The sequence below is a fragment of the Dermochelys coriacea genome, chromosome 2 (genome assembly GCF_009764565.3).
Source record: "Dermochelys coriacea isolate rDerCor1 chromosome 2, rDerCor1.pri.v4, whole genome shotgun sequence".
NCBI classification, from domain to species: domain Eukaryota; kingdom Metazoa; phylum Chordata; order Testudines; family Dermochelyidae; genus Dermochelys; species Dermochelys coriacea.
This window is the reverse complement of record NC_050069.1, coordinates 57,515,057-57,543,041: the sequence shown is the minus strand read 5'-3', so window position 1 is coordinate 57,543,041 and position 27,985 is coordinate 57,515,057. Positions and strand designations below refer to the sequence as shown.

At 41.3% G+C, this 27,985-nt stretch overlaps 2 protein-coding genes across 22 annotated transcripts in view; one reads left to right on the top strand and one right to left on the bottom strand.

Annotated features, from left to right (window-relative positions):
* Nucleotides 1–11,612, bottom strand: part of JPH1 (junctophilin 1) — a 117,249-nt gene extending 105,637 nt beyond the window's left edge. For 3 of the 17 annotated variants that reach the window (XR_006278763.1, XM_043507693.1, XM_043507695.1), the window contains exons 1-2: nucleotides 11,086–11,603; nucleotides 3,343–4,099 (exon numbers count right to left, since the gene is read on the bottom strand). Coding sequence is in view for 14 of the 17 variants with exons in the window: in XM_043507693.1 (XP_043363628.1) it covers nucleotides 3,343–4,099; nucleotides 11,086–11,464 (1,136 nt within the window). In the remaining 3 variants the exon portion in view is untranslated. Of the gene's footprint in view, nucleotides 1–3,342; nucleotides 4,100–11,085 lie in introns of all 17 variants that reach the window. The other 14 variants (XR_005290858.2, XR_005290859.2, XM_038388423.2 and 11 more) reach the window with 8 other exon arrangements.
* A 38-nt stretch (nucleotides 11,613–11,650) lies between these two features.
* The window catches only part of GDAP1 (ganglioside induced differentiation associated protein 1), a 52,488-nt gene continuing 36,153 nt past the window's right edge, over nucleotides 11,651–27,985 (top strand). For 3 of the 5 annotated variants that reach the window (XM_038390685.2, XM_043507692.1, XM_038390682.2), the window contains exon 1: nucleotides 11,651–11,867. The gene's annotated coding sequence lies outside the window, so the exon portion shown is untranslated. Of the gene's footprint in view, nucleotides 11,972–27,985 lie in introns of all 5 variants that reach the window. The other 2 variants (XM_043507690.1, XM_038390683.2) reach the window with 1 other exon arrangement.

The window sequence follows — 27,985 nt, the reverse complement described above, 5'->3', positions numbered from 1 at the left end:
TACCTGTAGTGGGGCAGCTACTCCACTCTTGCATGGAAGGGGTTAAAGCAAGTCAGAGAGGCTGTGCAGAGCCCCAGACAATCCTAGAAGGGCTTACTGGGAGCCAATCAAGTAGAGGCTTGAAAGCAGCCTATCAGGGCCATGCTAGGCCCTATAAGAAGGCTGCAGTGCAGCAAGAAATGGAGTCTCTCCCTGGAAGGCAAAGAGAGAAGAACTGGCTCTTTGAACAAGACAGACGCACGCACGCACGCACGCACGCACGCACGCACGCACGCACGCACGCACGCACGCACGCACGCACGCACGCACGCACGCACGCACGCACGCACGCGTCAGGAGAGGCTGGGAGAGCTCTAGGCTGATGACTGCCAGACTGGGGCCCTGACACAAAGGGGCAGAGAAGGTGCTGGGGGTAGGGGGAAGTGGCCATGGGAAACAGGCAGTAGAGGAGAGTTAGAAGAGGGCAGTAAGTGGCTGCAGGTAGAGGGTCCTTTCTTTCCCCCCCACTTGCCAGTGATGAGAGTGGCTAAGTCGGACTGCAGTTTGCCCTTGGAGGAAGGGGCAAGACTGAGGACTGCAGTAAGCCACTGAGGGAAGTAATAGAACCAGAAACTGCTGGTCCTCTGGAAGGGGGGTGGGGGAGAGCCAGTGGAGCAGGCACAGCTGGAGGACAGTGTCCAGAAGCGGATGCTGCAGTCTGGGAGTGATATGGGTCCAACTGTAAGGACGATGGAGACCGAGAAAGTAATAGAGCGAGATACCACTGACGATGGTGCACGGCTGAAAGAGCTAATTCCCAAACCAACCAGCAGGAGGCACTGCTGTGGTGAGTCTGCACCCTGTTATAACATCATTTACAAACTGTTAGAGATTCTTTAAAATATTACTCTAATTTTTTTATTAGGAAGCAGTATTGGTTAAAAAATCTTTCTTTAGATCCATGTTTTTTTAACTTCATAATATACTATGATCTGCTTTATTATCAAAATGTGTACAGTATGATGCATTTCTTTACTCAACCTATTTTTAATTCTTCTGATAAAACTTAAATTCTCATTCTGCATTTTTTTATGTTTTAAAATTAGTTATTGCTTCAACTCTTTGCTAAATGGTTATGTTGCCAAAGGCCTCCCTGACTTCTTTGCAGAATCCAATTACCAACACTCATTTGAGGGCAAACTGTGCTACCAAGCAGATTTACCTCTAATTGGATAGTGCTCCTCAGGGTTTGTTAGTAGCCCAATAACTTCTTTATGTGTTTGCCACTCAACTGCTTTTCAGTATAAATCATCCAAAAATTCAACTTCTTCCATGTATTTGGGGCTCACTCTTTGAATTATTTATTAGTATTACTTATGTGCAGCAAATATACCTTTTTAATTCTAAGCACTAGTGGCTGTACAGTTCAAGCAAAAGTTGGTGTCAGCAGTGGAAGGTCATCTTTAACAAGTATAATATGGCATATTCTCTCTCTAACACTCCAGTCAATATTTCCTCACAGCATCTTATTTTTTTTTAAAGCTGTTCTTATGGTGACAGTAAATTGCAAGTAGAGTCTGACTGAGAAGTAATTTGAAATGTGGAAAGTTGCCAGAAAGCTTTTTTTATTTATTTACATTTATAAACAATAAAGAGTGCCTATACATTTGCTTTAAGCGCCCTTGACAAAACACTTAATCATCATAGACTGCCTATATTACCATATAATTTAAATTGCAGCAATTCCATCTCAGATAGTCCCCAACAAACAAGAAAATTAAAAGTTGAAACAGCCTTCCTCCTTTCTCTGTTAACCACTCTCATAATTCTCTCTTTTCCAACACTTGGGGGGTGGGGGGAAACTATGAAGTTTGCAACATCAGGTTCTGGTTATTTCAGATCCAATGGGGGAAGCAAGTTCCATAACTGAGTCCCCTCAGAGAGCACCCTGCCAAGTGGGTACCTATCCCCATCTAGAGTTAGGGGATTCCAGCTGAAATGAGTGAAAAGAGGCGCGCGCTCTCTCTAAGTAAGTAGGTCATGATTCACAAAGAAACTTAGGTATGGTGTTACTCAACATCACCATGTATAACTTTTAGGTACTTAAAAAATCACTTGGATTCACAAAGCCTGAGTTAGGCACCTAGATCCCTATACAGAGAGACAGGTGCCTCCAAAACAGTATTCATGAAAGCCAGCATGCTAGACGACACCTCACGTAAACTAGCCAATGGGAGGTGCCAAGCTCAGAGGTGTGCTAAGACCTGCCCCTCTCTTTTGGATAGGCGCCTAAGTCTGGGTTGCAGGGAGGCTCCTCCCTCTGCATGGGATTCTCAGCTGCAAACCCTCTCCTGGCACTAGGGGGACTTGAACTGTGCAGGAGGGGGTGCTGCTAATAAATAGATGTTTTGAACACAACAGTGCAAATGTGTCTTCTGCATTCCAGGTGAGTACTCTAACGACTGGCCTGAAAGTTATGAAGGAGCTCCTCCTCCTCACCCTGGCATTTTGTGTAAACTTCGCCAGAAAGGCCCAATCTGGTAGGTGAACTCTGAGTATGCTTACCAGATCGGGTCCTGCAGATGAGTTTGGCAATAGAAAGCCTGTCCTCCCCAGGTTCATGCATTCTCTGGGGCTCGGGCCTCTGGATGCCTGGCATGGGGCTGCAGCATGCATGCTCAGAGGCAGACACATAGGCACTCAGGGAGCTTTTATTGCAAAAAATTTAGAAGCCAATCTATTTTAGGTGCCTGCAGGGTTCAGGGGCAACTGAGGAGGGGTTCTGTGAATCCCAATAGGGCATGATTCTGGGATTAAGGCACTTAAAATGCTAGTTAGGCCCTTAAATTCTGTTGTGAATTGAGTCCTTAGGGTGTTACAAGTCAAAACGAACACCTTGCATTTTATCTGGAAACCTACAGTAAAGAACAACAAATCACTAAGCAAAAGTGTAACATGCTTATGGCAAGATATTCCACTTTATAAGCAGGCCACCACATTCTTCACCAGTTTAATTTTCAAGATGGCGTATAAAGGTGAAACCCATGTGTACAATGGAATGCAATGATATGATTTCGTAGTAGTTCTATATTTTAGCTGCAAGTGTGCAAGACTGACAGTATATTTCTGAAGTGTGCAAGTAACTTTCAAGTTATGGGGGCAAATTCTACTCTCAGGTTCGCGTATACAACTTCATTAAAGTCAGTTAAGATGCACATATGAAACGGAGCTGAATATTGTCCACTGAAGATGACAATTTGTACTCAAACTTAAGAGTCTTTGTCAATATAACTTACTGCAAACAACACTTTTTTTTGTTGCTACACATCAAGTGGCAAAAGTATGCATTTTGCAATTACATACCTTGAAGATGCAATTTCCACTTTGGTTCTTGCCATAGCAGCTGCCCTTTGTGCACCCTCTAGGGCTCTGTCCACTTTTTCTTTAGTTTTGGTGTTTCTTATTGGTATAAGTTGTTTCCTTATTCCACGGACCAAAACATTGTTTTTATATTTTCCCTCTTCCTTTGTGCCATCTGGAAATATGGTGCATCCATATCCATGCCTTTTATTATTTACCCATTCTCCTTCATATTTCATACCATTTGAACGCTCACTAATACCAAAACCATTGCGCTTGTCATTCTTCCACTCCCCCATGTACGTTTCTGTTGTGGTGGCATCAACATGGTCTTCCATAGGGCAATAATCACAGTCACCATCTCCAAAACTAATTGTAGAGTTGGCATCGCTAGAACTAATTCTACTCATAGCAGCATCACTCCTGACAGAGCTACGTTTGCTAGATATTGATGATTTAGATTCAGATTTTCTAAGTTTTATATTACCAAGAAGGGATCCTCTTCTGAACAAGCCGCCTCTTTTCTTACTACTCATGGCTTCTGGGTCACTGTGAAAATTCAAAACAAACCCACCTCTTGTTCCAGCTGGGCTGTCTGAAGTAATGTCATGCAGAACAGTGCCATTGCTCTGCTCACTACGAAGTGAAGCTAGAGATGTTCGGAGGGGTGACCGGATCACAGTTGCCATGCCATAAGGTACACTTTGACGTACACCATATCCGTGCCGCATCCCTCCTGTCCACTGTCCCTGGTATGTACCTTTTAAAAGAATAACCAATGGAAACAACATTTAAGAAGCAATTCAGTTACAGAGGAACTGATGCCATCACTATAATAGTATACCTACGGTCAACTATTTTGTCAACCATATTTTTGGCAAAATTTCAACAGAAAAGGTAACACATTTTACATGATAAATCCTAGAATAGACAAATATTTTTCTAACTTTTTAAAAATTATTCTGCCGTTTAAAAAAAAAAAATTAACATTTCAAATGAACCCAGTACTCAGTTAAAAATCCAGTTGTGTCCAGTCTGGTTTTAATCTGGGGGTCTCAATAAAAAGGCACTCCTAATGTTTTATTGCATGATTCCTTGCACACTAGTTTCAAAATGTATTTTAACAGAGGAAAAAAAAGCACATCTAATTTTTGAGATGCCAGGAATTAAATGGTAGTATATTACCTTTGCCGCTTCTTATTCCTTGTGAAATTTTGGCATTTACATTTTTTGCTGCCAACAAATATTTAGCTATCAATAATGAATAGCTGTTCTCTATCAACTTCCCTGTAGGTTGTATTTCATTTCAGACTTTTATTCTATTTGTAGCAACAGAAATACGGTCTTATGAGACCAAGAACCCAGGAAAATAGTATACATCTTATCCTGCAGTCTGATCATAAGCAAAAGTCCCACTGAAATCAGTGGGAGATCTGCTTAAGAAACAACTGAGTTCAGGTCCAAAGACAACATGTTCAAGGCCTCGATCAGCCATAATGAAATTTAGAACAATGATGACTGAGACATGGAAAATAGTTTTGCTTGTAAATTGTTTTTATATTTAATTAAATCACTAAATCAGAACTAAGGCAGAAACTTCAAGTTTCTCTCACTATTCACTTAAATATGAAAAGGATTTGAAGTAACCTCTCACTTGTGCTCATTTGTATGTAGTTAGGACAAGTCAATGGCAGAATAACAGAGAATTAAGGGATACCATTTTAGCTGAACCTGAATGTTACGTCAGTCTTAACACTGAATTTTTTTTTTTAAATGGAAACAGAGGGAGGGAGTTGCATAACATTTGAAAAGAGGCAATCACAGATATCTGTTTCAGAGTAGCAGCCATGTTAGTCTGTATTAGTAAAAAGAGTACTTGTGGCACCTTAGACTAACATTTATTTGAGCATAAGCTTTCGTGTAGCTCACAAAAGCTTATGCTCAAATAAATTTGTTAGTCTAAGGTGCCACAAGTACTCTTTTTCTTTTTACAAATATGTGTGATTGAAGTTGTATGTATTTTCTGGGTTTAAAAAAGTGAATTCAGATTACGCCCTGGTACATGGATGTCTCAAGAACACTGGAACTACCATACTGGGTCAATGGTTCACCTAGTTCAATATCCTGCCTCTGATACCCAATACCAAATGTGTTAGAGGAAAGTGCGAGAAACCCTACAATAGACAAATTTGTCCCCTGAGACGTTCTTGTCTTAATCCTTAAAAGTTAGAACCTCATGTTTCAGAGTTTAAATCAATTTCTATCTCCCCCTTTCCTCCCCCCCACCCACTGCCTAAAACACTAACATACATAATTTTGAATATTCTAATATTCTAAAGTACTAATAAGCAATTTAAAATATCCTTGTTTGTTTACTGTTAGCTGCGTAACACATTAAATTGCTCTTTAGAGAAATATTTGAAATTTTGAAGTCAGTGATTTTCTGTAAACGTTTGCATTTGTCAAAAGCTTCAAATTTTAACATGTAAAGCTTAATTTGAGTAATTGTTTGAAATTAAATCAGTTTTATGTACATAGTCCAGCTTGGTTATGCATCCGTGTGACAATTACTCATCAGTATACAATATTACCATTTACCACTTATATCTGTCTGAACATACTTTTAAATTAGTATCAGTTTATAAGCATTGTCACAAAGATTTTTTTAACCAATTTATATTTCATATAACGTTAAATAAGCTCAACAATGTAACTATTTAGTGTTAAAATATTCTAGCAAGTGGAAGGTTTTCCTTTCTAACAGATGGCTGCTGACATCAACAGTAAGCAACTTTCTTATATTCTCTCTCCCTCTCTGTATCCTAGAGACCTGCTGAAGCACTGGTTTTTAAGGCTGCTGAATCTAGAAATGTGGTTATTTAGAAATACTCAACATATGGAGCAGGGCAAATAAAAAAAATGAGCATAATACATGGATGTGGTCTGTAAACAGCTTTAAAAGTACAGTCTTTTTCTTGACATTTGTTACTTTAATAAATATTTTTCCTGGAAATGCATAAATATTCTATCATTGCTGAAGCTATATTTTGCCCCTACTTCCATCCACTTTTGTGATTACAAAAGGTATACCTTTAGAAACCTGAGGTGAGAATCCGGCTACAGATGTTTTGCTGCTACATATATCAACTGTCTAATTTGTTATGCCAGTAATAACTGTTCTGTTACTTTGAAATACACTTGACTCTCATTTAGACTAGGCCCCATTACACCATGTTGGCATCCCACCACATGGCCTCTTTACATTGCCAGAACAGTGTGTATCTGAATCAGGTCCACTCTATTTAAATAGAAAAGTCTTCAGTTTTTCTTGATCATAAAATTTTTATTTTGAAAAGTGAACACAGAAGATCAAAAACATATAAGCCAATTATGACGCATGTTTTTTCACTGCTTTCTAGGAGAAAATGGAAATGGTTATGATCTTCCCTGGAGAGCATTAAACCAGGACAATTAATTTACTCTTATATGCTTATCAAACTCTTCTTTCTACTGGGAGAATGAAATCAAGGCCAGATTTTTTTTTTTAAAAAAGGAAAAGAAAAATTAGCTAACGAGGAAGTGGAATATTCTATAAACCAAACATATGGGGGGTGGGAGAGAGGGAAACAAGCACCATGCCGTGGATATTTCATCTGATTTGTGTGTGAAGTTTTGCAGTGCAACAACTCTCAAGAACTCACACATTTGGTTGTAATTAGGCATTAATCAAAAAGGTATCCCTCTTTATTACTACTAGGTGGTATCATGGTGAAAAGTGTCAACTTTTGCATTAAGTTTTCCAGTTACACTCAAAATATTTTCCCTTTAAAAAGTATGCTGAAAGTATACATATAGATAAATGTGGAAACAATAGTTTAACAAATTATAGTTGCATCTATTTCCAAAGTGAACATTAAGAAGTTGTTAGAGGGATATGGTTATCCAAAATAATACTGTAATATAATGAAAAGCTTACAAATTCAATAGACATGATCTACAAAAAATCTAATGGAAAGCTTGTGGTTCCTGTGCAATGCACACTCTTTCATACAAGGAACAACATGCTTTTTTTTCACATTCATTTTTACTGTAACTGATAGCTCTAATTAGTGCCATTGATAGTGGCTATAAGGCTACAGCTATCAAAACCAAGTGATTTAAAAACTGCATGTGCTCCTCAAAGAAACTAGCTACAACAGGCCACACAGCAAAATAGCTGAATTCAGTACAGTTAAATTCACTAATAGTTTTGGATGGTCCAAAATTGCATTTGTCAGCAAATAACTATTTAAGACCTAAATTTATACCCTTTTCCATGGAAATTTAGTTAAAAATTAGTTTCAAAAGTACATACACACAATGGACTGTATTACTCTGGTGTTGCAGATGAAAATCAAAGAAAGTTTTGTATACAGACAGAAAGCAGAAGTTTGCTTGTTGCCAATGTGTTATTTCTACACTTATGTACATCCCTCCCACACTAACACACTTTAGAGAAAACTATCGTGGAAACTTTCTGTTTAGATACTTAGATTTTAATGATTAAAAAAAAATCAGTACATACATAGTTAGTTCATTATGCTAGTGTTCTCCAGGACAGCAAACAATGGCGTGTAATTACAAGCTACTTTAAAAATGAAACTAGCACGAAAAACTAGCCGATGCATAACGCACTAGCTGACTCAGCATAAAACAAGCCCAATTTCTGCTTATGTTGAGCGCCTTTGGTATATGCTCAATTTGTTTGCAGTAACAATTCAGATATTTTTCTAACAGGTAAAAATACTGCAGTTTCTCATTTGCTGCTGTATTTGCAGTGCCTCAAAACTAAGGCCCTGACTCTGCAGACACCTAAACATATGTAAAAAGAAAAGGAGTACTTGTGGCACCTTAGAGACTAACAAATTTATTAGAGCATAAGCTTTCGTGAGCTTAGGGTTAGGGTAATGCATCCGATGAAGTGAGCTGTAGCTCACGAAAGCTTATGCTCTAATAAATTTGTTAGTCTCTAAGGTGCCACAAGTACTCCTTTTCTTTTTGCGAATACAGACTAACACGGCTGCTACTCTGAAAACTAAACATATGTGTAACTTAATTCACATGAGTAGTTCCATTAAAATCAATGGGAATGCACATGCTCAAATATACTGAGATGTTCTTAAGTGTTTGCAGAATTGGGGCCTTAGTAATAGATTTACATTTACAAGAACAAAAATTCTTAAAATAGGATAGTGTGGATTTTTTTATAAAGCTACTGACTTCCAAACTATGAAGACATTGACCTCTGAATTACTTTCTGCTTCATTAAGAGGAAAAAACCTAAACTATGGGTTCCCACAATTACACTGTTCTTTTTTAGGTTATGTTAATTATTGAGAAACTCATTTCTAACAGGTTTCAGAGTAGCAGCCGTGTTAGTCTGTATTCGCAAAAAGAAAAGGAGGACTTGTGGCACCTTAGACTAACAAATTTATTAGAGCATAAGCTTTCGTGAGCTACAGCTCACTTCATCGGATGCATTTGCTTTTTTCCACCAAATGCATCCGATGAAGTGAGCTGTAGCTCACGAAAGCTTATGCTCAAATTTGTTAGTCTCTAAGGTGCCACGGGTACTCCTTTTCATTTCTAACAATGAGCATGCTAATTTTCTCTAAAAATATGGTAAACGAATTATACTTGTCTGCCCTTAAGCTTCTAATCCACCAGAAAAAAAAATCCTACAGTGTAGTGAAAGTGAACTAGAACTCTGATCATGTTTTAGAATGAAATAAATAAATAAACCTGCACGTATCCTCTAGGCAGAGACCAAGCATAAACACTTTCAGCGCCAAGAGATCACTATGAGCATGTGAAAACACTTTAAAAAAAATCCCAATATAAAACTATAAAATTAATATATTTTAACTTTATTATACAATTAATTTTATGGTCTCTAAATTTTGGAATAAAAAGCTTCCTTTGGAAGCATGGGACTCTACTCTCCCTTAGCACATAGGCATCTATTCTTTGCTGCATCTCTTCCGGGTCTGACCACAAGTCGCTAATCAAACTTCATGTAGAAACTGATACACAGCATTACTTAAGAGGCCTGAACCAAAGATTTGTTTTTAAGTCACAAGGAAGGCAGATTTTATATGTTGTTTTGCTAAATTACGCTTCTTACACAGCACTCACTTTCACACAAATTTGAACTTGCAAAATGTACATGACAAATGTTAAACTAAGTAATATTTCTAAAAGATTTCAGCACTATAAAAAATTAGGCAGATTCTCCCCTTACATGGGGATAGATCAAGTAATTCCATTAGTCACTGCTCTCACTTACACTGATTTTTACACTGCTGTAACTCCAAAAGCTACAGCCATGTAAAATCAGCATGAGAGCAGAAATAGGCCCATCTGTCTTTTGTGTGGCACTTGAAACGACACATGTACATTACGATTAAATGAAACTGTGCAACTGCATAAACTTTACTCATGCATCATCTTGCTGAACCTCAACTTGATACCCCTTTATACATTAAATATGATGTCAGAAGTCACTAAGACATAATCATCCCAAAATATGGGAGAGCTGTAGGAGGGTTGGGGGGGAGGGGCAGGGGGTTGTAAGGGAGAGAAACAGCAGCTGGCCTGCTTATTTAAAAACATGATTTGTATTTAGAACTTGTGCGGGTTTTTTAAGTTACAATATTTCTGTGTTAATTAAATAAGCTTACGTAATAAAAATGTGGGTGGGGCTAAGGTTCATTAATTCTAATACTGTGTAATCTATTTGGCCCCTGTTTAGCTTTCTCATGAATTTATCAATATTGTTTCCCCACACCAACTCTCAAAAGCGAGTGATTGGATTTGTTTGTTAGTTTTTTCTGATAGAATATGTAAGTGTTGCTAAGTCAACTACCACCACCTGTGAAACCTCCAGCAGCTGTACAAACAACAGGCAAAAACCCATGTTTGCAAGCAATCGCAATTTCCTTCTAAAGTTTAGGAATCTGCAAACATTTCTACCCGCTGGGGAAGGAAAAAAAAAGATAGCCCGGGGAAGGTGGGCTTTTAAAAGTGAAACCATGAAACAGCTCATAAGTTTCATCCCCTCCGCATAGATTACGCGAATGCAGCGTTTCTAACAGGATAATTAATATCAACCTTAGGTCATCTTGCAACAGTGTAACCGACACTTCGTTTTCATTGCCCTGAGTGTAAAGCAACGGCAGCTTCCTTTGTGAACCTTCCTCCGTTCCGCTCAGTGTCACATTAGCACGAGCGGGCCAGCTCCAGGATCGAGGCCTCCCTGAACTCTGTCAGCTGCCTGCAGTTTCAACTCCTGACAACGGGGCATCTGCTCGCAGGCTCCGCCGCTGCCCCCCGGCAAAGGATGCACCGCTCCCGCGGTCTCAATGGGGCCCCTGCTCGCGCGCGCAATCTATACACAAACGCGGCCGGAGCGGGGGAGGGCGCGAAACTCTGTCAAGAGTTGAGTTGAGACTCCTCCCTCCCCTGACTCCTGTCCTGGGCGGGGGCTGAGCAGCTCCTGCGAGAGCCAAGGCGCCCGGGGCTGCGTGCGTGGGGCGCGCCAGGTGGCAGCGGCACACGTGTGTGTGTGTGTGTGTGTGTGCGTGCGTGCGCGCGCAGTGCAGTGTGGCCCGCCAGGCGTGTTGCACCGAGCCCCGCGCGCCAGAGGGGGCGGGCGCGGGCGCGGGCGCGGGCGCGCTCCCCTCCCCTCCCCGCCCGCGGGGCGCTCACCTCCATCCCCGTAGGTCTCCACGCCGTAGCCGTCCTGCAGCCCGTTGCTCCAGGTGCCCTCGTAGCGGGCCGGGGTGCTGAGGCTCTGCCGCACCCCGTAGCGCCCCTTGAAGCCGTGCGACCACTCGCCCCGGTACATCCACCTGCCCTTGGTCTCCACGCCCAGCCCGTGGCGCTTGCCCTGCGCCCAGTAGCCCTGGTAGGTGTTGCCGCTGGGCCAGGTGTAGCCGCCCACCACCTCGAAGCCGTGGGACCAGGAGCCCGCGTACTCGCCCTGCCCCTTGGGCCCGGTGCAGATGCCGTGCCCGTGGGCTTTGCCCTCCTCCCAGCCGCCGCAGTAGGTGCCGCCATCGTCGAAGTCGAACCTGCCGCCCGTCATTCAGGGGAGCGCGGGGCGAGCTCGGCTCCTTCGGTCCGCTGCTGCCGCCGCCGGGCTCCGGGCGCTGCGCTCCCCGCGGCCCCTCCGCTTCCAGCGCCCCGCGCGGCAGGACTGCCAGGGCTCCTCCGCCGGCGCCCCGGAGCTCGGCGCCGGCGCCGCCCCCCGCCCCTCCCCCGCGGCCCGCCCCTCCCCCAGCTCGCACACCCGGAGGCAGCGGCGGTGGGGGCCGGAGCCCGGTACCCCCCGGAGGGGTCCGCGCGCCCGCTCCTGCCCCCCGTGGGTGCCGGGGTGAGCCGAGCGTGTGGCTGGAGGCGCGCGTAGGGTGAGCTCTGCTTGGGTGCCAGCGTTGCCGTGTGCAGGTGCGCTGGGTGCACCGATCGCAGTGCGGGATGGGTGCCTGTAGGTGAGTGTCTGTGCGCGAGCATCGGGCTATGCAGGGGTGTATGCTGGCGGCAAGCGTGCACAGGATGTGGGAGAATACAGCTCTGGCTCTGCGAAGCTTTGTAGGTACGTATTAATATAGCTTTGCAAAAAGAAAGGGAGTACTTGTGGCACCTTAGAGACTAACACATTTATTTGAGCATAAGCTTTCGTGAGCTACAGCTCACTTCATCCGATGCATCCGATGAAGTGAGCTGTAGCTCACGAAAGCTTATGCTCAAATAAATGTGTTAGTCTCTAAGGTGCCACAAGTACTCCCTTTCTTTTTGCGAATACAGACTAACATGGCTGCTACTCTGAAACCTGTCATATAGCTTTGTAGTTACTTATCTAGTATCTGTAGCTGCCTGCGGAAAAGACACAGTGTTTGAAAGTGTATGTGTGTGGGCGGGTGCATATGTGACTAAATATTTATACGTGTTGTTTTTATAGATAATGCACAAAGAGGATTCTGCGGGCAGCTTCTCTGTCTTGAAGGTGGTAGCAAGGACCCCCCCTTTAGAGGATGGTTTAACTTTACCAAGTTTATAATTCCAAGTTTATAATTCTTCTTTGCACTTCTCAGAGCTTTAGGTTTGGTCCCAGGAGCTAATGTTCTCTGAGTAAAGCTGAGCTGAGTTGTGGCACTTTATCTCATCTTAAACAGCATGGAAGACCCACCCTCAGTGCAGTGCTAAGAAATACTGTGCCAAACTGACAATAGTTTCAGGAAGTGAGGTCTAGGAGTATGGGGCACAGGATACTGTAGTTGTATTTTTGATCTTTCAAAGACATAATGGTGTCACCTTTTAAGAAGTCTCACATTATGCCTTTAATTTGATGTCCTTTGGATGACTGCTTACCTTCAAGTACTGCCAAGCACTCTACCAGACATTTGGTAATCAGATAAAAATATAAAGGAAGTGACAGGAGGTGGCACAAAAGCACTGGGCAAGATTTAGTGGAAAAGAACAGGAAATTGTGGTTGGTCACATCTCAGAACTGCAGGGATTGATGTTTTCTGAAACCTTAGTTTCACATTTCTTTTAAAGTTACAGACAGGTTGAAAGAACATTTTAAAGCAAACTTTTCACGGCAACGGGTGTTTGAGGAAATTATGAGATGTATATGTATGCTCCCATGTCCCAATTTCATCTCGTGTGATATGTGACCTCCTATGCTGATAGAGCAGAATTAAAAAAAAAAAGAGTGGTTTGATTCGGGGGCTTGGATCAGTGTTCACGTCACATTCCCCCCCCCCATCAGTACCCAGCCCATGCTGGGGAAGCTAATGATCCAACCAGCAGACCAAATTCAGTGATGAATCTTGGTCACATGCCACCTGAGGCATGTTGCACATATGCTAAGAAGAGTGTTTTGGTTAAGCAATGTCTAAAATAAATTATAAATAGAAACTACAGATTATTATAAGCAAAAACCTTAATGCAAGGTGAAAAAATTGGAAAAAAAAATCAGGAACTGAAAGAGTAACAGCCGTGACACACACATTAAGCTAAATTAAGGCCAAAAGTAAGTCAGTATAGCTCCATTTTCTTAAATCTACACTAACTGAAAATACTGCACCTATATAATGTTGCTGAGTTAACACTATTGTTAAGGCTTTCTTTCACAAATTTACAACCTTATGGTTGTATTGAGTTGCATGATTGTAATGAATTTCACAAGTAATTATGAATGAATATAATTGTTTCTAACTTTATTAAATATTTTTGTCTAAGTTATCAGAGGTCTTTTTCTTACTGAGGACTAGATACCTGTGACATTTCAAGCTGTGAAATTCAGCTATGGTTTTAATTGTGAACAACAAAAAATAGTGGTACCTTAGAGACTAACAAATTTATTTGAGCATAAGCTTTCGTGAGCTACAGCTCACTTCATCGGATGCATTCGGTGGAAAATACAGTGCTCAAATGCTTATGCTCAAATAAATTTGTTAGTCTCTAAGGTGCCACAAGTACTCCTTTTCTTTTTGCGAATACAGACTAACACGGCTGCTACTCTGAAAAAAATAATGTTTTTTTTTTGTCATTCATGTACTGGGGACTATAATTATTACATAGTGCCATAAGAGTACACTTGGATCTTGAGTCACAGAGGAAAAGGTCCCTTTTGCAAGGAGATTACAGACTACTATAGAGTGATAATATAGTAAGTAAAGACCTTAAACTATGGAAGATGGAGAACAGTGGTGACCAATTTACATGCGACAGTAGTCTGATTGAAATGCTAGTAAATAAACACAACTTTGATAAAGTTGGCATCACAGAGACTTGGTGGGATAGTACACATTACTGGAATATTGGTATAGAAGGGTACAGCTCGCTCAGGAAGGACAGGCAGGGAAAAAAGAGGAGGTGTTGCCTTATATATTAAAAATGTATACTCTTGGACTGAGGTTGAGATGGAAATAAGAGACAGACTTGTTGAAAATCTCTGGATAAGGATAAAAGAAGTAAAAAACAAAGGTGATGTCATGATAGGGGCCTACTACAGACCACCTAACCAGGAAGAAGAGGTGGATGAGGCTTTTTTAAAACAACTAACAAAATCATCCAAAGCACAGGACTTGGTGGTGATGGGGGACTTCAACTACTCAGACATGTGTTTGGAAAATAACACAGCAAGGCACAGATTACCCAACAAGTTCTTGGAATGTAGTGGAAACAATTTTTTATTTCAGAAGGTGGAGAAAGCTACTAGGGGAGAGGATGTTCTAGATTTGATTTTGACAAATAAGGAGGAACTGGTTGAGAATTGAAAGTGGAAGGCAGCTTGGGTGAAAGTGATCATGAAATGGTAGAGTTCATGATTCTAAAGAATGGTAGGAGGGAGAACAGCAAAATAAAGACAATGAATTTCAAGAAGACAGACTTTAGCAAACTCAGGAAGTTGGTAGGTCAGATCCCATGGGAAGCAAGTCGAAGGGGGAAAACAGTTGGCAGTTTTTCAGAGAGACGTTATTAAGGGCACAAGAGCTAACTATCCCACTGCATAGGAAAGATAGGAAGTATGGCAAGAGACCACCCTGGCTTAACCAGGAGATTTTCAATGAACTAAAAATCAAAAGAGTGCTACAAAAAGTGGAAACTGGGTCAAATGACAAAGTATGAATATAAACAAACACGATTATGTGGGGACAAAATTAGAAAGGGTGAGGCACAAAATGAGATCAAACCAGTTAGAGACATAAAGGGTAACAAGAAAACATTCTACATATACATTAGAAGCAAGAGGAAGACCAAGGACAGGGTAGGCCCATTACTCAATGAAGGGGAAAAAACAATAACAGAAAATGTGGAAATGGTAGAGGTGCTTAATGATTCCTTTGTTTCAGTTTTCACCAAGAAGATTGGGGGTGATTAGATATCTAACATAGTGAATGCCAGTGAAAATAAGATAGGATCAGAGGCTAAAATAGGGAAAGAACACGTTAAAAATTACTTAGACAAGTCTTCAAGTCACCAGGGCCTGATGAAATTCATCCTAAAATACTCAAGGAGCTGACTGATGAGATGTCTGAGCTATTATCTTTGAAAAGTCATGGAAGATGGGAGAGATTCCAGAAGACCAGAAAAGGGCAAGTATAGTGCCCATCTATAAAAAGGAAATAAGGACAACCCGGGGAATTACAGACCAGTCAGCTTAACTTCTGTACCCGGAAAGATAATGGACCAAATAATTAAGGAATCAATTTGCAAACAGCTAGAAGATAATAAGGTGATTAAATAACAGTCAGCATGGATTTGTCAAGAACAAATTGTATCAAACCAACTTGGTAGCTTTCTTTGACAGGTTAACAAGCCTTGTGGATAGCGGGGAAGTGCTTAGATGTGGTATATCTTGATTTTAGTAAAGCTTTTGGTACTGTCTTGCATGACCTTCTCATAAACACACTAGGGAAATGCAATCTAGATGGAGCTACTATATGGTGGGTGCATACCTGGTTGGAAAACTGTTCCCAGAGAGTAGTTATCAGTGGTTCACAGTCATGCTGGAAGGGCATAATGAGTGAGGTCCCACAGGGATCAGTTCTGGGTCCAGTTGTGTTCAATATCTTCATCAATGATTTAAATAATGGCATAGAGTGTACACTTGTAATGTTTGTGGATGATACCAAGCTGGGAGGGGTTGCAAGTGCTTTGAAAAATAGAATTATAATTCAAAATGATCTGGACAAACTGGATAAAATGGTCTGAAATAAACCGGATGAAATTCAATAAGGACAAATGCAAAGTACTCCATTTAGGAAGGAACAATCAATTGTACACAGACAACATGGGAAATGAGTGCCTAGGAAGGAGTACTGCAGAAAGGGATCTGGGGGTCATAGTGGACCACAAGCTAAATATGAGTCAACCATGTAACACTGGGGGGGGGGAAGCGAACATCATTCTGGGACATATTAACAGGAATGTTGTAAGGAAGGCACAATAAGTAATTCTTCTGCTCTACGCCATGCTGATTAGGCCTCAACTGGAGTATTGTGTCCAGTTCTGGGTGCCAGATTTCAGGAAAGATGTGGACAAATTGGAGAAAGTCCAAAGAAGAGCAACAAAAATGATTAAAGGTCTAGAAAACATGACCTATGAGGGAAGATTGAAAAAATTGGGTTTGTTTAATCTGGAAAAGAGAAGACTGAGAGGGGACTGAGTTTATAAAAGGTTGTTACAAGGAAGAGAGAGAAAAATTGTTCTTCTTAACTGCTGAGGATAGGACAAGAAGCAATGGGCTTAAATTGCAGCAAGGAAGGTTTAGGTTGAACATGAGGAAAAATTTCCTGTCAGGGTGGTTAAGCACTGGAATAAATTGCCTGGGGAGGTTGTGGAATCTCCATCATTCGAGATTTTTAAGAGCAGGTTAGACATTTTTAAGAGCAGGAATGGTCTAGATCAGGAGTGGGAAAACCCTTCAGGGTTTTGGATCTGGCCTGCGGGATTGCCACCCCTGTGGTTAAGGTGGGGGGGGCGCAGAGGGCTCTGCGCGTTGCCCTCACCTGCAGGCACTGCCCCCTCCAGTTCCCATTGGCCAGGAACAGGGAACCATGGCAGGGATGTGGTGCTGGGAGCAGCACGGTGCCAGGGCAGGCAAGGAACCTGCCTGAGCCCTGCTGCGCACCACTGCCACCCTGGAGCCGCTCCAGGTAAGTGGCGCCAGGCCAGAGCTTGCACTCCAAACCCCTCCTGCACCCAGCACCCCAGCCCCCTGCCTTGAGCCCCCTGCTGCACCCCGCAGTCTTCCTGACCCCCGAACCCCTTGCCCTGAGCCCCCTCTCGCACTCTGCACCCCCTCTTGCACCCCAGCCCCCTGCCCTGAGCACCCTCATATGCCCTGCACCCCTACCCCTTGCCTTGAGCCCCTTCCTGCACACTGCACTCCCTCCCACACCCCTGCCCCAGCCCTACAGTCATGGCTTCGCTTGTAATTTCCCCACCCAGATGTGGCCCTTGGGCCAAAAAGTTTGCCCACATTTTGTCTAGATAATACTTAGTCCTGCCATGCGTGCAGGGGACTGGACTAGGTGACCTCTTGAGGTCACTTCCAGTCCTATGATTCTGTGATTTGGAGCACATCACTGGACATCAGCAATGCCAGGAAAGATGAGCTGGAGTGCCACTGAGAATCAAAGTCAGGAAAGTAACTAAATTACTTCTCTGTTGGATTGTATTTACTGAGGGACAAGCTATCCTAAATTCTCAATTACTGAGGGAAAATCTATACTCATTTCTATATTTGCTTTCCATAAGCCACTGTTAGTATAACTTTTTATGAGTGATGTACTCAAATATTTGGATACTAATATTTGTAACTACCATTTATTAGTATAAATATGGGATATTGCAAATTATGTACTAATGTATTTTTTGACTTTTTAAAATAAAACTTTGGATAATTTAAGCATTATGTCCAGATATATAGATACTCTTTCCTTAAGCTATCTATTAGATAATATTAACATTAGCTTTAATAAAAAAAATTTAAATATCTCAGACTCTTCTTTGTCCTGAATGATCTTAATAGTGTATTAACACAGACTTTTCTAACTTGCCATGTAAATAAAAAGCACTGGATTCTTGTGTCAGGGCTACATTAAAAGAAATTAGGTTTCTCTGCAGTGACATCATGCAATAATCTTTTCATTATGATTAAGGCATATTATTGTTTGTGGTCCTAGGTTAGATTAAACTGATTTTTAAAGACACATTAGATTTTGTTTAGTTTTTCCTTCTTCATGCTGCCACTGCAGGGCAGATTTAAGGTTGTTTGTAAGTGCCTTTTGTAGCCAGGCAAGGTACTAACAACTTCAACAGGACTTTATTTTTTAAAATGGAAACCTCTTTTGCAAGCTGCTGTTGCACCCTCAGTAGCGCTCCCTCAGCCTCTTCAACTCCTCCCCCCTCCTTCCTGTCCTTTCAGACTCCCAACAGCCAGTGCTCCCAATTCTAATAATTACAAGCAACATCTAAACACCACATTTCCTCCTCTCTTAAGAAACTCTCCCAATTACAATAAACATTGTTCTAACCACAGGAACAAATAGGAAACAAGGCACTGTACTGTTGACAGAAATATTACACTAAAAACACTATAGATACTACATAACATAGTCTCTAGTCCAGACAGGAGGTCGTCGGGTCTGACAGGCTGTCTCTCAAGCCCTGGTTCCAGTGCAATGTCTTGTTGCGTTGATACTACGGTGAAGTCATCCAATGCAGAGTGGGTGTTGGCATAATCTCCTCTTGGTGCATAGGCAGGTGCAAGATAAGAAGCATTCCATACCCTCCCGCCCATCAGAAAGTGAATAGGTGTCAGGTCCCTTCTTCTCTGATTTTAAGAGGAGCTGTGAATTTATGGTCCCCTTCTCACATGATGTTTCTCACATCATCTCGGTTGGGGCCTCAGGTCGTGCCTTTAAAAATCCAGCAAAGTTCAGTTTAGTATTCCTCTGTTTCCCATGCAGTAACTCTGCGGGTGATCTTTGCATTGTAGCATGTGATGTAGCCCGGTATGCTTGCAAGAAATCAGTAGTGAAGGTTATCCACAATCACCCTTCCAGTTTAGCCATTTGCAAACTCTCTTTCAAACTTTTGTTAAACCATTCGATTTCCCCATTGGCTTGAGGGTAGTATACAGATAACCTTCTGTGTAAAATGTTCCTCTCTGCTAGAAAAGTTTCAAACTCCAGGGAAGTAAATTGATTACCATTATCTGAAACCAATTCTTTGGGGTTACCTTCCCTCCTAAAAACTGAAGAGAGAAACTTAATTACTGTAGCAGAAGAGATTTGCGATGTAAACGTGACCTCAGGCCATTTACTGAAATAGTCTATTAAGGTGATGGCATAACGGCAGTCAATTGGAGCAGTATCAAAGGGTCCTACAATGTCAATCGCCACTTTTTCCCATGCAGATTCAGGAAGAGGGACAGGCTGTAATGGAGGGGTACATGTCACTACTGTCTTATCATGCATTTGGCAAGTGACACAGGATTTTATGAGTGCTTCAGTTTTGAGAGTCCATTGCTGGCCACCAATACAGATCCTTTATTCGTTGTTCGGTTCTGACAATTCCTTGATGAGTATCACGTACCAGGTATATGAGTTTTGACTGTAATTCTTCTTGCACAAGTAGCCGGTGTCTACCTCGTAGCACACAGCCATCGAGCAAAGAAAGTTCATCCTGAACTCTAAAATAAGGCAGCAAAACTGGGTCAAGGTTTTTAGGGTTACTGGGCCATCTCTTTATCAGAAATTCCCGTAGTTTTTGTTGAATTGGACACGCTGAATAAGCAGCTTGAAATTGTCTCTTGTAACAAGCACAACTACTACATCTTCATCTTTCGGTGGACCATTTGGTGAAGGCAAAGGCAGGCGAGAAAGGCAATCAGCTACCACATTTTTGTTTCCAGGCTTATATTCCAGTTTATAATTAAAAGAGAGTAGTCTTGCAGACCATCTAGCAATACGATATCCTGCTCTTCCCCGTCCTTTTGTGGTGAGCAACGTCATCAAAGGGGCATGGTCTATGCGCAACTTGAACGTGCAGCCCCACAGGTAAGTTCTCCATTTTTCAGTAGCCCAGACACAAGCAAGTGCTTCTTTTTTGACTGTAGAATATTTTCTCTCAGCATTACTTAGTGTCCTTGAAGCAAATGCAACAGTCCTCTCTGTGTTGTGCTCGTGAAGTTGTGTGAGGACAGCCCCAAGTCCATAATCAGAAGCACCAGTAGTTACAATGTGGGCAATGCAGGAATGAATAGTGCAAGTACTGGACTATGTACAATCAAGTCTTTAACCGTTTCAAAACTAGCTTGTGCATCCGTTGTCTGCACTAAGGTTGAACTTCCCCATTGTAATTCTTTTAACGGTTCAATGACAGAAGCATAATTGGGAATGCATTTTGCATACCAGGAGGTAAGACCCAAGAAGGAACGTAAAGTTTGCAAATCTGTTGGAGGAGGAGCATTTGAAATTGCCAAGATATGAGCTGGATCAGGTTTTAGTCCAGCCTGTGAAATTGTATGCCCCAGAAAGGAGAGTTCAGTTTGTCTAAATTTGCATTTGGATTTATTGAGCTTGAGGCCTGCTTTGCTGATGCAGTTTAGTACACTGCAGGTTATTGTCATGCTCCTCCGAAGTATTTCCAAACAAGATAATATCATCCAAATAGCACTGAACTCCATGTTGATTCTTCTAAATCAATGACATCATTTTTTGGAAGGCACTTGGGTCTGATGCAAGACCGTATGGAACATGTTTAAAATGGAATAGTCCCTCGTGTAATAAATGCTGTGCAGTCTCTGCTGTCTTCATGCAACATAACCTGGTGGTATGCGCTCTGCAAATCAAGAGTAGAAAACATCTTTGCTCCACGGAGTTCTGCAAATACTACTTCTGTGTGAGGAAGAGGATGGCTGTCAATCACAATAGCTTTATTTGGCTCCCTTAAGTCCACACAGAGGCAAATGCCACCACCCTTCTTCTGCGTCACTACTATAGGTGAAACCCATTCCGAGGAGTTAATCTCTTCAATAATGTCCTCTTGAACAAGTTTTCTAAGTTCCTCTGAAACAGCTTCCCTGACTGAAAATGGTAAGTGCCATAATTTCTGTCGTACAGGCATCACATTATTCCACATTTTAACTTTATGCAGAAACTCATAAGCACAACCGAGTTTCAGCTCAGCCTGGTGTTGGGTCCCAGCTGAAACTGGTGTGTGTACCACAAGAGTGCTTTGCTGAGGAAGATCAATTCATCCATTAACTACCCTGAGATTTAAAGCAGCCAATAAATCTCTGCCAAGGATGGGAGTGCCTTTGTGGACAATGTAGAATTCTGCAGTTACACAACAATCACCAAAAGTAACTATTGCTGGCAGGCAGCCATGTACTAGAATATGGTTTTTCAAATAGCACACCAAGTGAAGCTTGGGTTCAGTAAGAGGCACATCTTTAAAGTAATGCAAATAGATGGAATCAGGTAGTATAGATACTGCTGAGCCAGTATCCAAAATTAGCTGAATAGAGTGCCTGAGAGTATGGTGGAAACATTTACCATGCACTTTATTTGTTCTGGAATATGTGCAGTAGTGATTTTGTCCACGCTCAGCACAGAAACATCTGGTATTGTAACTGCATGCAGCTGTTGACTGAACTGGCTGCTGCGATATACTTTAGCAAAATGCCCAATCTTTTTGCAATGATTGCACTGAGCTACTTTTGCCGGACATCCTGTGTAGCTTGGAAGGTGTTGTGGAGATCCACAGTGAAAGCATGCTTTTACTGTATTTTGAATTTGCTGATTTGGTGATTTTTCATTAGTTTTCCTCTTGTAATTGTTTGTCTGCAGTGACAGTGAACTTTTCTGCAAAGGAGTCGCAGCTTGGACTGTGCCTCCTGTATCCATGCTCATTATTTTGGCTTCAGCTGTAGCTGACGCAATCTGGGTAGCAATGGTTATTGCTTTTTCTAGTGTGAGTTGTGGTTCTAGAAGTAAATGTTCTCTTACAAGAAGCATGGTTGTTTTCTCAATGAGCTGGTCTCTAATCATCTCATCTGCCATAATCCCAAAGTCAAAAGTTACAATCAGACTCCTCAGGGAAGCAATATACTTCATTATAGTCTCCCCTGGTTTCTGCTCACGCTGGCAAAATCTGTAGCGATTAACTACTACATTCACTTTTGGTACAAAAAAGTTCTTTAATGCACTGAGTGCAATCTCATATTTATCGTCTGCACGGGGAAAAGTGTAAAATATATGCTGCCCTTCTGCTCCAAGACAGTGGATTAGCAGAGCACATTTTCTTACTTCAGAAATCTCTGTAGCACTGATTGCAAGCAGATAAGTCTCAAACATATGGATCCAGGCAGTAAAAGCAATTGGAGGCTCACCTGGACTTTGTAAAAAGGGTGCAGGTAGATTCAGAGGCAAAAGATGCATCCTCGTCCCCAAAATATTGTAGTAGCCAGGCAAGGTACTAACAAACTTCAATAGGACTTTATTTTTTAAAGTGGAAACCTCTTTTTCAAGCTGCTGTTGCACCCTCAGTAGCTCTCCCTCAGCGTCTTCAACTCCTCCCCCCCTTCCTGTTTCCTGTCCTTTCAGACTCCCAACAGCCAGTGCTCCCAATTCTAATAATTACAAGCAACATCTAAACTCCACTCCTTTCCATACCTTAACGTGGATTTCTGGTAAATTTAACCTTAACTCTGAATTTCTTTGGCTTATGATGTTTGGTATTGGGATAATTGTAACATCTCTGCACTGTATTTTACTCTAATTTATTAATATATGCACTCAACCTTAACACTGTTAATTAAAAAGAAAAGGAGTACTTGTGGCACGAGGTGCCACAAGTACTCCTTTTCTTTTTGCGAATACAGACTAACACGGCTGCTACTCTGAAAACTGTTAATTAAAACATTCCTAGATAAAAACTATTTCATGCATGAACAGTAAACAAGAAACCAAAAGAAAATGTTACTATATGATATTTCTAAAGATTTGAAAATATGAAATATCACTTAAATATTTTTTTAAAATTTCTTTTAGGGCCATATTTACCAGTATGCACTGGCTGCTTTCAAGCCACCCTGGAGCAATGCAAAGCAGCCGTTGCATTCTAGCCAATCAAACTATATTTACAGTTGTCTTACATCATCAAATTAGCTGTTTTCAACCATGAAGTATGTCCTGTATATGCATTTTTGTCTTCATATAAACCACAATCCTTTGCTTGTGAATGTGTCTAATTATGGAAACTGTGTGATTGGAAATTAGCTAATCCTTTGTGACCTGGGACAGATTTCCAATTAGGCACAGTAGGGTATATTCCTTGAGATGCCAGCGTTCTAGGGGCACCTAAAATCTCACAGTTTGCCGCTCCTGGGTCTTGGCAGGGGGAGTGGCTGGCTGAGGGAGATTGCCTCATGCAACTCTGCTGGAACCTGCCAACAGGGAACAGTGTTGCCATACTGCTGGCTCGCTCAGCCCGGCAGACACAGTCACTTCCTAGAGGGGCTGGTAAGTGCAGGTGGGGGGCAGGGTGCAGGAGAGTGGGTCTCTGGGTGGTCTTGAGGGGGGGTTCTGGGCAGTGAGGGAGTAGGCGGCACTGGGCAGTGAGGAAGGTCTGTGTGTGTTGGGGTGCTAGGCAGTGAGGGGTCTGTGTGGGGCACTTGGCAGTTGTGGTGGTGGGTCTGGACGCCAAAAAGTTTTGTGGCGGGGTACCACAGCCACGCATGGCAGTTCAGAGCTCCGAGCTGCTGCAGGCAGTGAGGGTACTCTGCAGCTCCCAGTTGCCGCTGGGCAGCGAGAGCCCCCAGAACTCTAAGCCATGCGGGCAGTGGTGCACCCCACAGCTGCTGGCCACTGCTGGGAGGCGAGGGGCTCCACCGTTCTGTGCCGCCAAAGGTGTGGGGGGGCCCTGCAGCTCCTGGGGGCCCCTGCAGCTCCGAGCCGCAGGTGGCAGGGGACCTTACTTGCTACATATGTGATTGTTTTAATTACATGTATTTTTGTTGTTTTGTTAAATTTTTAAATTGTTCATGTTTTCAATAAAAAATGAAATGAAAATATAAAGGTCAGCTGTAGTAGGGGAGCAGGGCAGCGCTGAAGGTGCAGTGCCGAGGAGCGTTCAAGGTGTAAATCCAGCCCTGTTTATCACTGATTATAGAAAAAGAGCACGAACAGATTATCTACAACAAGAGAGTGAATGAGTGAAGTACAGGCGAATTAGGGTTATCACAAATATCACTAAAAAGTGCTAATATTGGTAGAATTTTAATGGTAGGTATAACAGAAATTTAGAAAAAAAGATCTCCACATATATGTAATTACCTCTTTCCTGGAGTTTGGTACTACTAATAAAGAAATGATCAATCAGATAGTAATAGTCAGCTCAGGTGCTCCTGGGGTTCCTATCTCAGGACAGCTCAGCCCCTATCATAGATTCTCTTACCAGAAAGCCATTGCTATCTTTTCAGACAGAAATAAATAGAAGCAGGTAGATGAAATCCTTTTGTGGCACTCTCTTAACTGCATTTTGCTATCTGATCCATCTAGACTGTTTGCTATATTTGACTTTACAATTGCACACTGCTATTTTGCTTCCGATGCTCATTTAGAAACAGAAATTGTAGGTAATTCCTTTTTTAAAAATGAATTTTGTGCTCCAAAGATGTACTAGATTGTTAGCCCTAGAAACTGAAGCCGTTAAATTAAACAGAAAATTTCTAGCAAGCACTGCCATATTACATGCTTCTCTACATTGCCTCACCAATAAAAACCAAAACTCTGTTTTGGATGAGAGGGTAGTTCTGTATCTATTTTGCCTGCGTCCTTGGCTTTTCTCTTAAGATTAGCAGTTACTGTCTGTGTTGATAGTTTGTGTCATGAGGACATATATTCACTGGGAAGTGGCTTGGTATCACCAACCCCTTTTACAAATATATAAACTGTCATTCACAGATAATACAATTAAACAGTTTCGTAGAGCTGTGCAACAGTTTCGTATGTGCCCTTTGAAATTTCAGGTTAAGTCTTAGATTCTGCCCTTTTCAAGAAAAAAAGCACTGAAGCCGAATGTTGGTAGAACTCTCTGTGCTTTAAGCAATGGAATTTAGATGGTATGACTTAACAGAGAGACTGAATCTTTGTTTGCTGCTCTAATTGTGAACAGGCTATCATCTGTGCTTCTAGCGTATGCTATTTCCATTATTGTCTGTACAATGTGCCTTATTCAGGCTGTCCAATCCAAAACATGATTCCTAATAATTTATTTATCAAATCATTAGGGTTGTCAATTAATTGCAGTTAACTCGAGCGATTAACTCAAATTAACACAAATTAACTTGATAAATTAATTGCAATTAATGGCAGTTTTAATTGCACTGTTAAATAATAGAATATCAATTTAAATTTATTATAATATTTTTGTTGTTTTCCTACATTTTCAAATATATTGATTTCAATTACCACATAGAATACAAAGTGTACAGGGCTCACTTTATTATTTTTTATTACAAATATTTGCACAGTAAAAAAGAGACACAAAAGAAATAGTATTTTCCAATTCACCTCATGCAAGTACTGTAGTGCAATCTCTTTATTGTGAAAGTAACTTACAAATGTAGATTTGTTTGTTACCTAACTGCACTGAAAAACAAAACAAGTAAAACTTTAGAGTCTACAAGTCCACTCAGTCCTACTTCTTGTTCAGCCAATTGCTAAGACAAACAAGTTGATTTGCATTTACAGGAGATAATACTGCCTATTACTTTTTTTACAATGTCACCTGAAAGTGAGAACAGGAGTTCACATGGCACTTCTGTAGCCAGCATTGCAAGGTATTTACATGCTATATATGCTAAACATTTGTATGCCCCTTAATGCTTCAGTCACCATTCCAGAGGATCTGCTTCAATGCTGATTATGCTCATTAAAAAAATAATGCATGAATTAAATTTGTGACTGAACACCTTAGGGCCAAATTGTATGTCTCCTGCTCAGAATCTGAAGAGCCTTCCAAAATCTGAGAACGATGAGATATTTAACATGCTATCAGAAGTCTTAAAAGAGCAACACAGCAATTTGGAAACCACGGAACCTGAACCACCAAAAAAGAAAATCAACCTTCTGTTAGTGGCATCTGACTCAGATGATGAAAATGAAATGCATCAGATCGCACTGCTTTGTATAGTTATTGAGCAGAACCTGTCATCAGCATGGAAGCATGTCCTCTGGAATGGTGGTTGAAACATGAAGGGGCATACAAATGTTTAGCATATCTGGCACAAAAATTCCTTGCAACGCCGGCTACAATAGTGCCATGCGAACACCTGCTCTCCCTTTCAGGTGACATTATAAATAAGTAGTGGGCAGCATTATCTCCCATAAATATAAACAAACTTCTTTGTCTTAGATGATCATAATGGTCCCTTCTGACCTTAATATCTATGAATCTATGAATTGGCTGAACAAGAAGTAGGACTGAGTGGACTTGTAGACTCTAAAGTTTTACTTGTTTTGTTTTTGAGTGCAGTTATGTAAACAATAATTCTACATTTGTAAATTGCACTTTCACGATAAAGAGATTGCATTACAGTACTTGTACGAGGTGAATTGAAAAAATACTATTTCTTTTGTTTCTTTTTACGGTGCAAATATTTGAAATAAAAATAATAATATAAAGTGAGCACTTTACACTTTGTATTCTGTGTGGTAATTGAAATCAATATATTTGAAACTGTAGAAAAACATCCAAAAACACTTATAATAACTGTAAATGGGTTTTCTAATATTAACAGTGCGATCTAAACTGCCATTAATCATGATTTTTTTAAATCCCACAATTAATCATGATTCATTTTTTTAAAATCGTTTGACAGCCCTACAAATCATCCTGTAGTGAGTGTGGTTGGCATTATGGACCTAGTCCTGCCATGAATGAAATATTGAATTAGGCCAAGTTTTATTAACCTCAGCTAGTAATGAGGATTTCTGCAACTTGCAGGATTGGGCCCCTTGTGAGAAATAGACAGTCTTTTTCTGAAATATCATAGTCCAACTATCTTATTCAATACATAACCAAGAAATATAATACATGCTGCATCCATAATAAATTTTCTTGTCCTACTGATAATTGTTACATTCACAAAATATGTATAAACTGCATCACTTGTTGCATAAAGAGGCTTCATTCTGTCATGTTTTGAAATATCTAACAATGTGAGTAATATATAATTTATATGAATAACTTGCTTTAAATTAGACATGTGGCCTCACATTCTCCCCTTGTGCCCCCTTATGGTAGGGCACAGTGCAGCACAGACCTGCCTGTTTCACTCCTGGTCTTCCATTGCTCAGCGTCCAGCATTTTCCACAGTGAGGTAACTTTGCCCTCCAGTTAGGTCATCTAACCATTTCACCCCTTCCAGGGCACGAAAAGTCCAAAATAAACACACACAAATGTAATCCTTTGCTCAGGAAGGCCCCAATAAGCAGCAGTCATCCCCACTTCCAAGTCCCAGCCAGTCTTCTCTCCTAGAATGAAAACTCAGTCTGCTCTTCTTCCCAGCCTGGCAACTGAGATAGGCACTCTTTTTTTAAGCTCCTCTCTTGAAGCCTGACAACCACATCAGGAGTCACAGGTGAGACTGGTTGGGCCCCCAGTAGATACGATAATAAACATATCTTTAGAAGTTGCTGTAAAAGAGAGAAATCTGTTACATATAGAGTAAGGATCAGTTTTATCTATTCTTTGGTTTATGAACTTCAATTTTCCACTGTCATTAAGCCACATGATGTCTCTATATACTAGCTTTGATGTTTGGAGCCCTCATTTAGATGAAGGAGGTATAAAGCCTCATATAAGGAGGCTCAAGTGTCAGTTACTTCCCTGAAAATCAGCAGTAAATTTTGATTGGCAGTTTGGTTCCATAGTCACTTGTTTTATATGATAGCATTAGAAATATTTTGCTAAATTTGCCCAATTTTGACCAAGCAATATGATTTTAATTTGGCAGGCTGTGCTCTGTCCAAACCAAAAAGACTGGCACATCTGAGAGTCTGACATTTTCCACAGAATG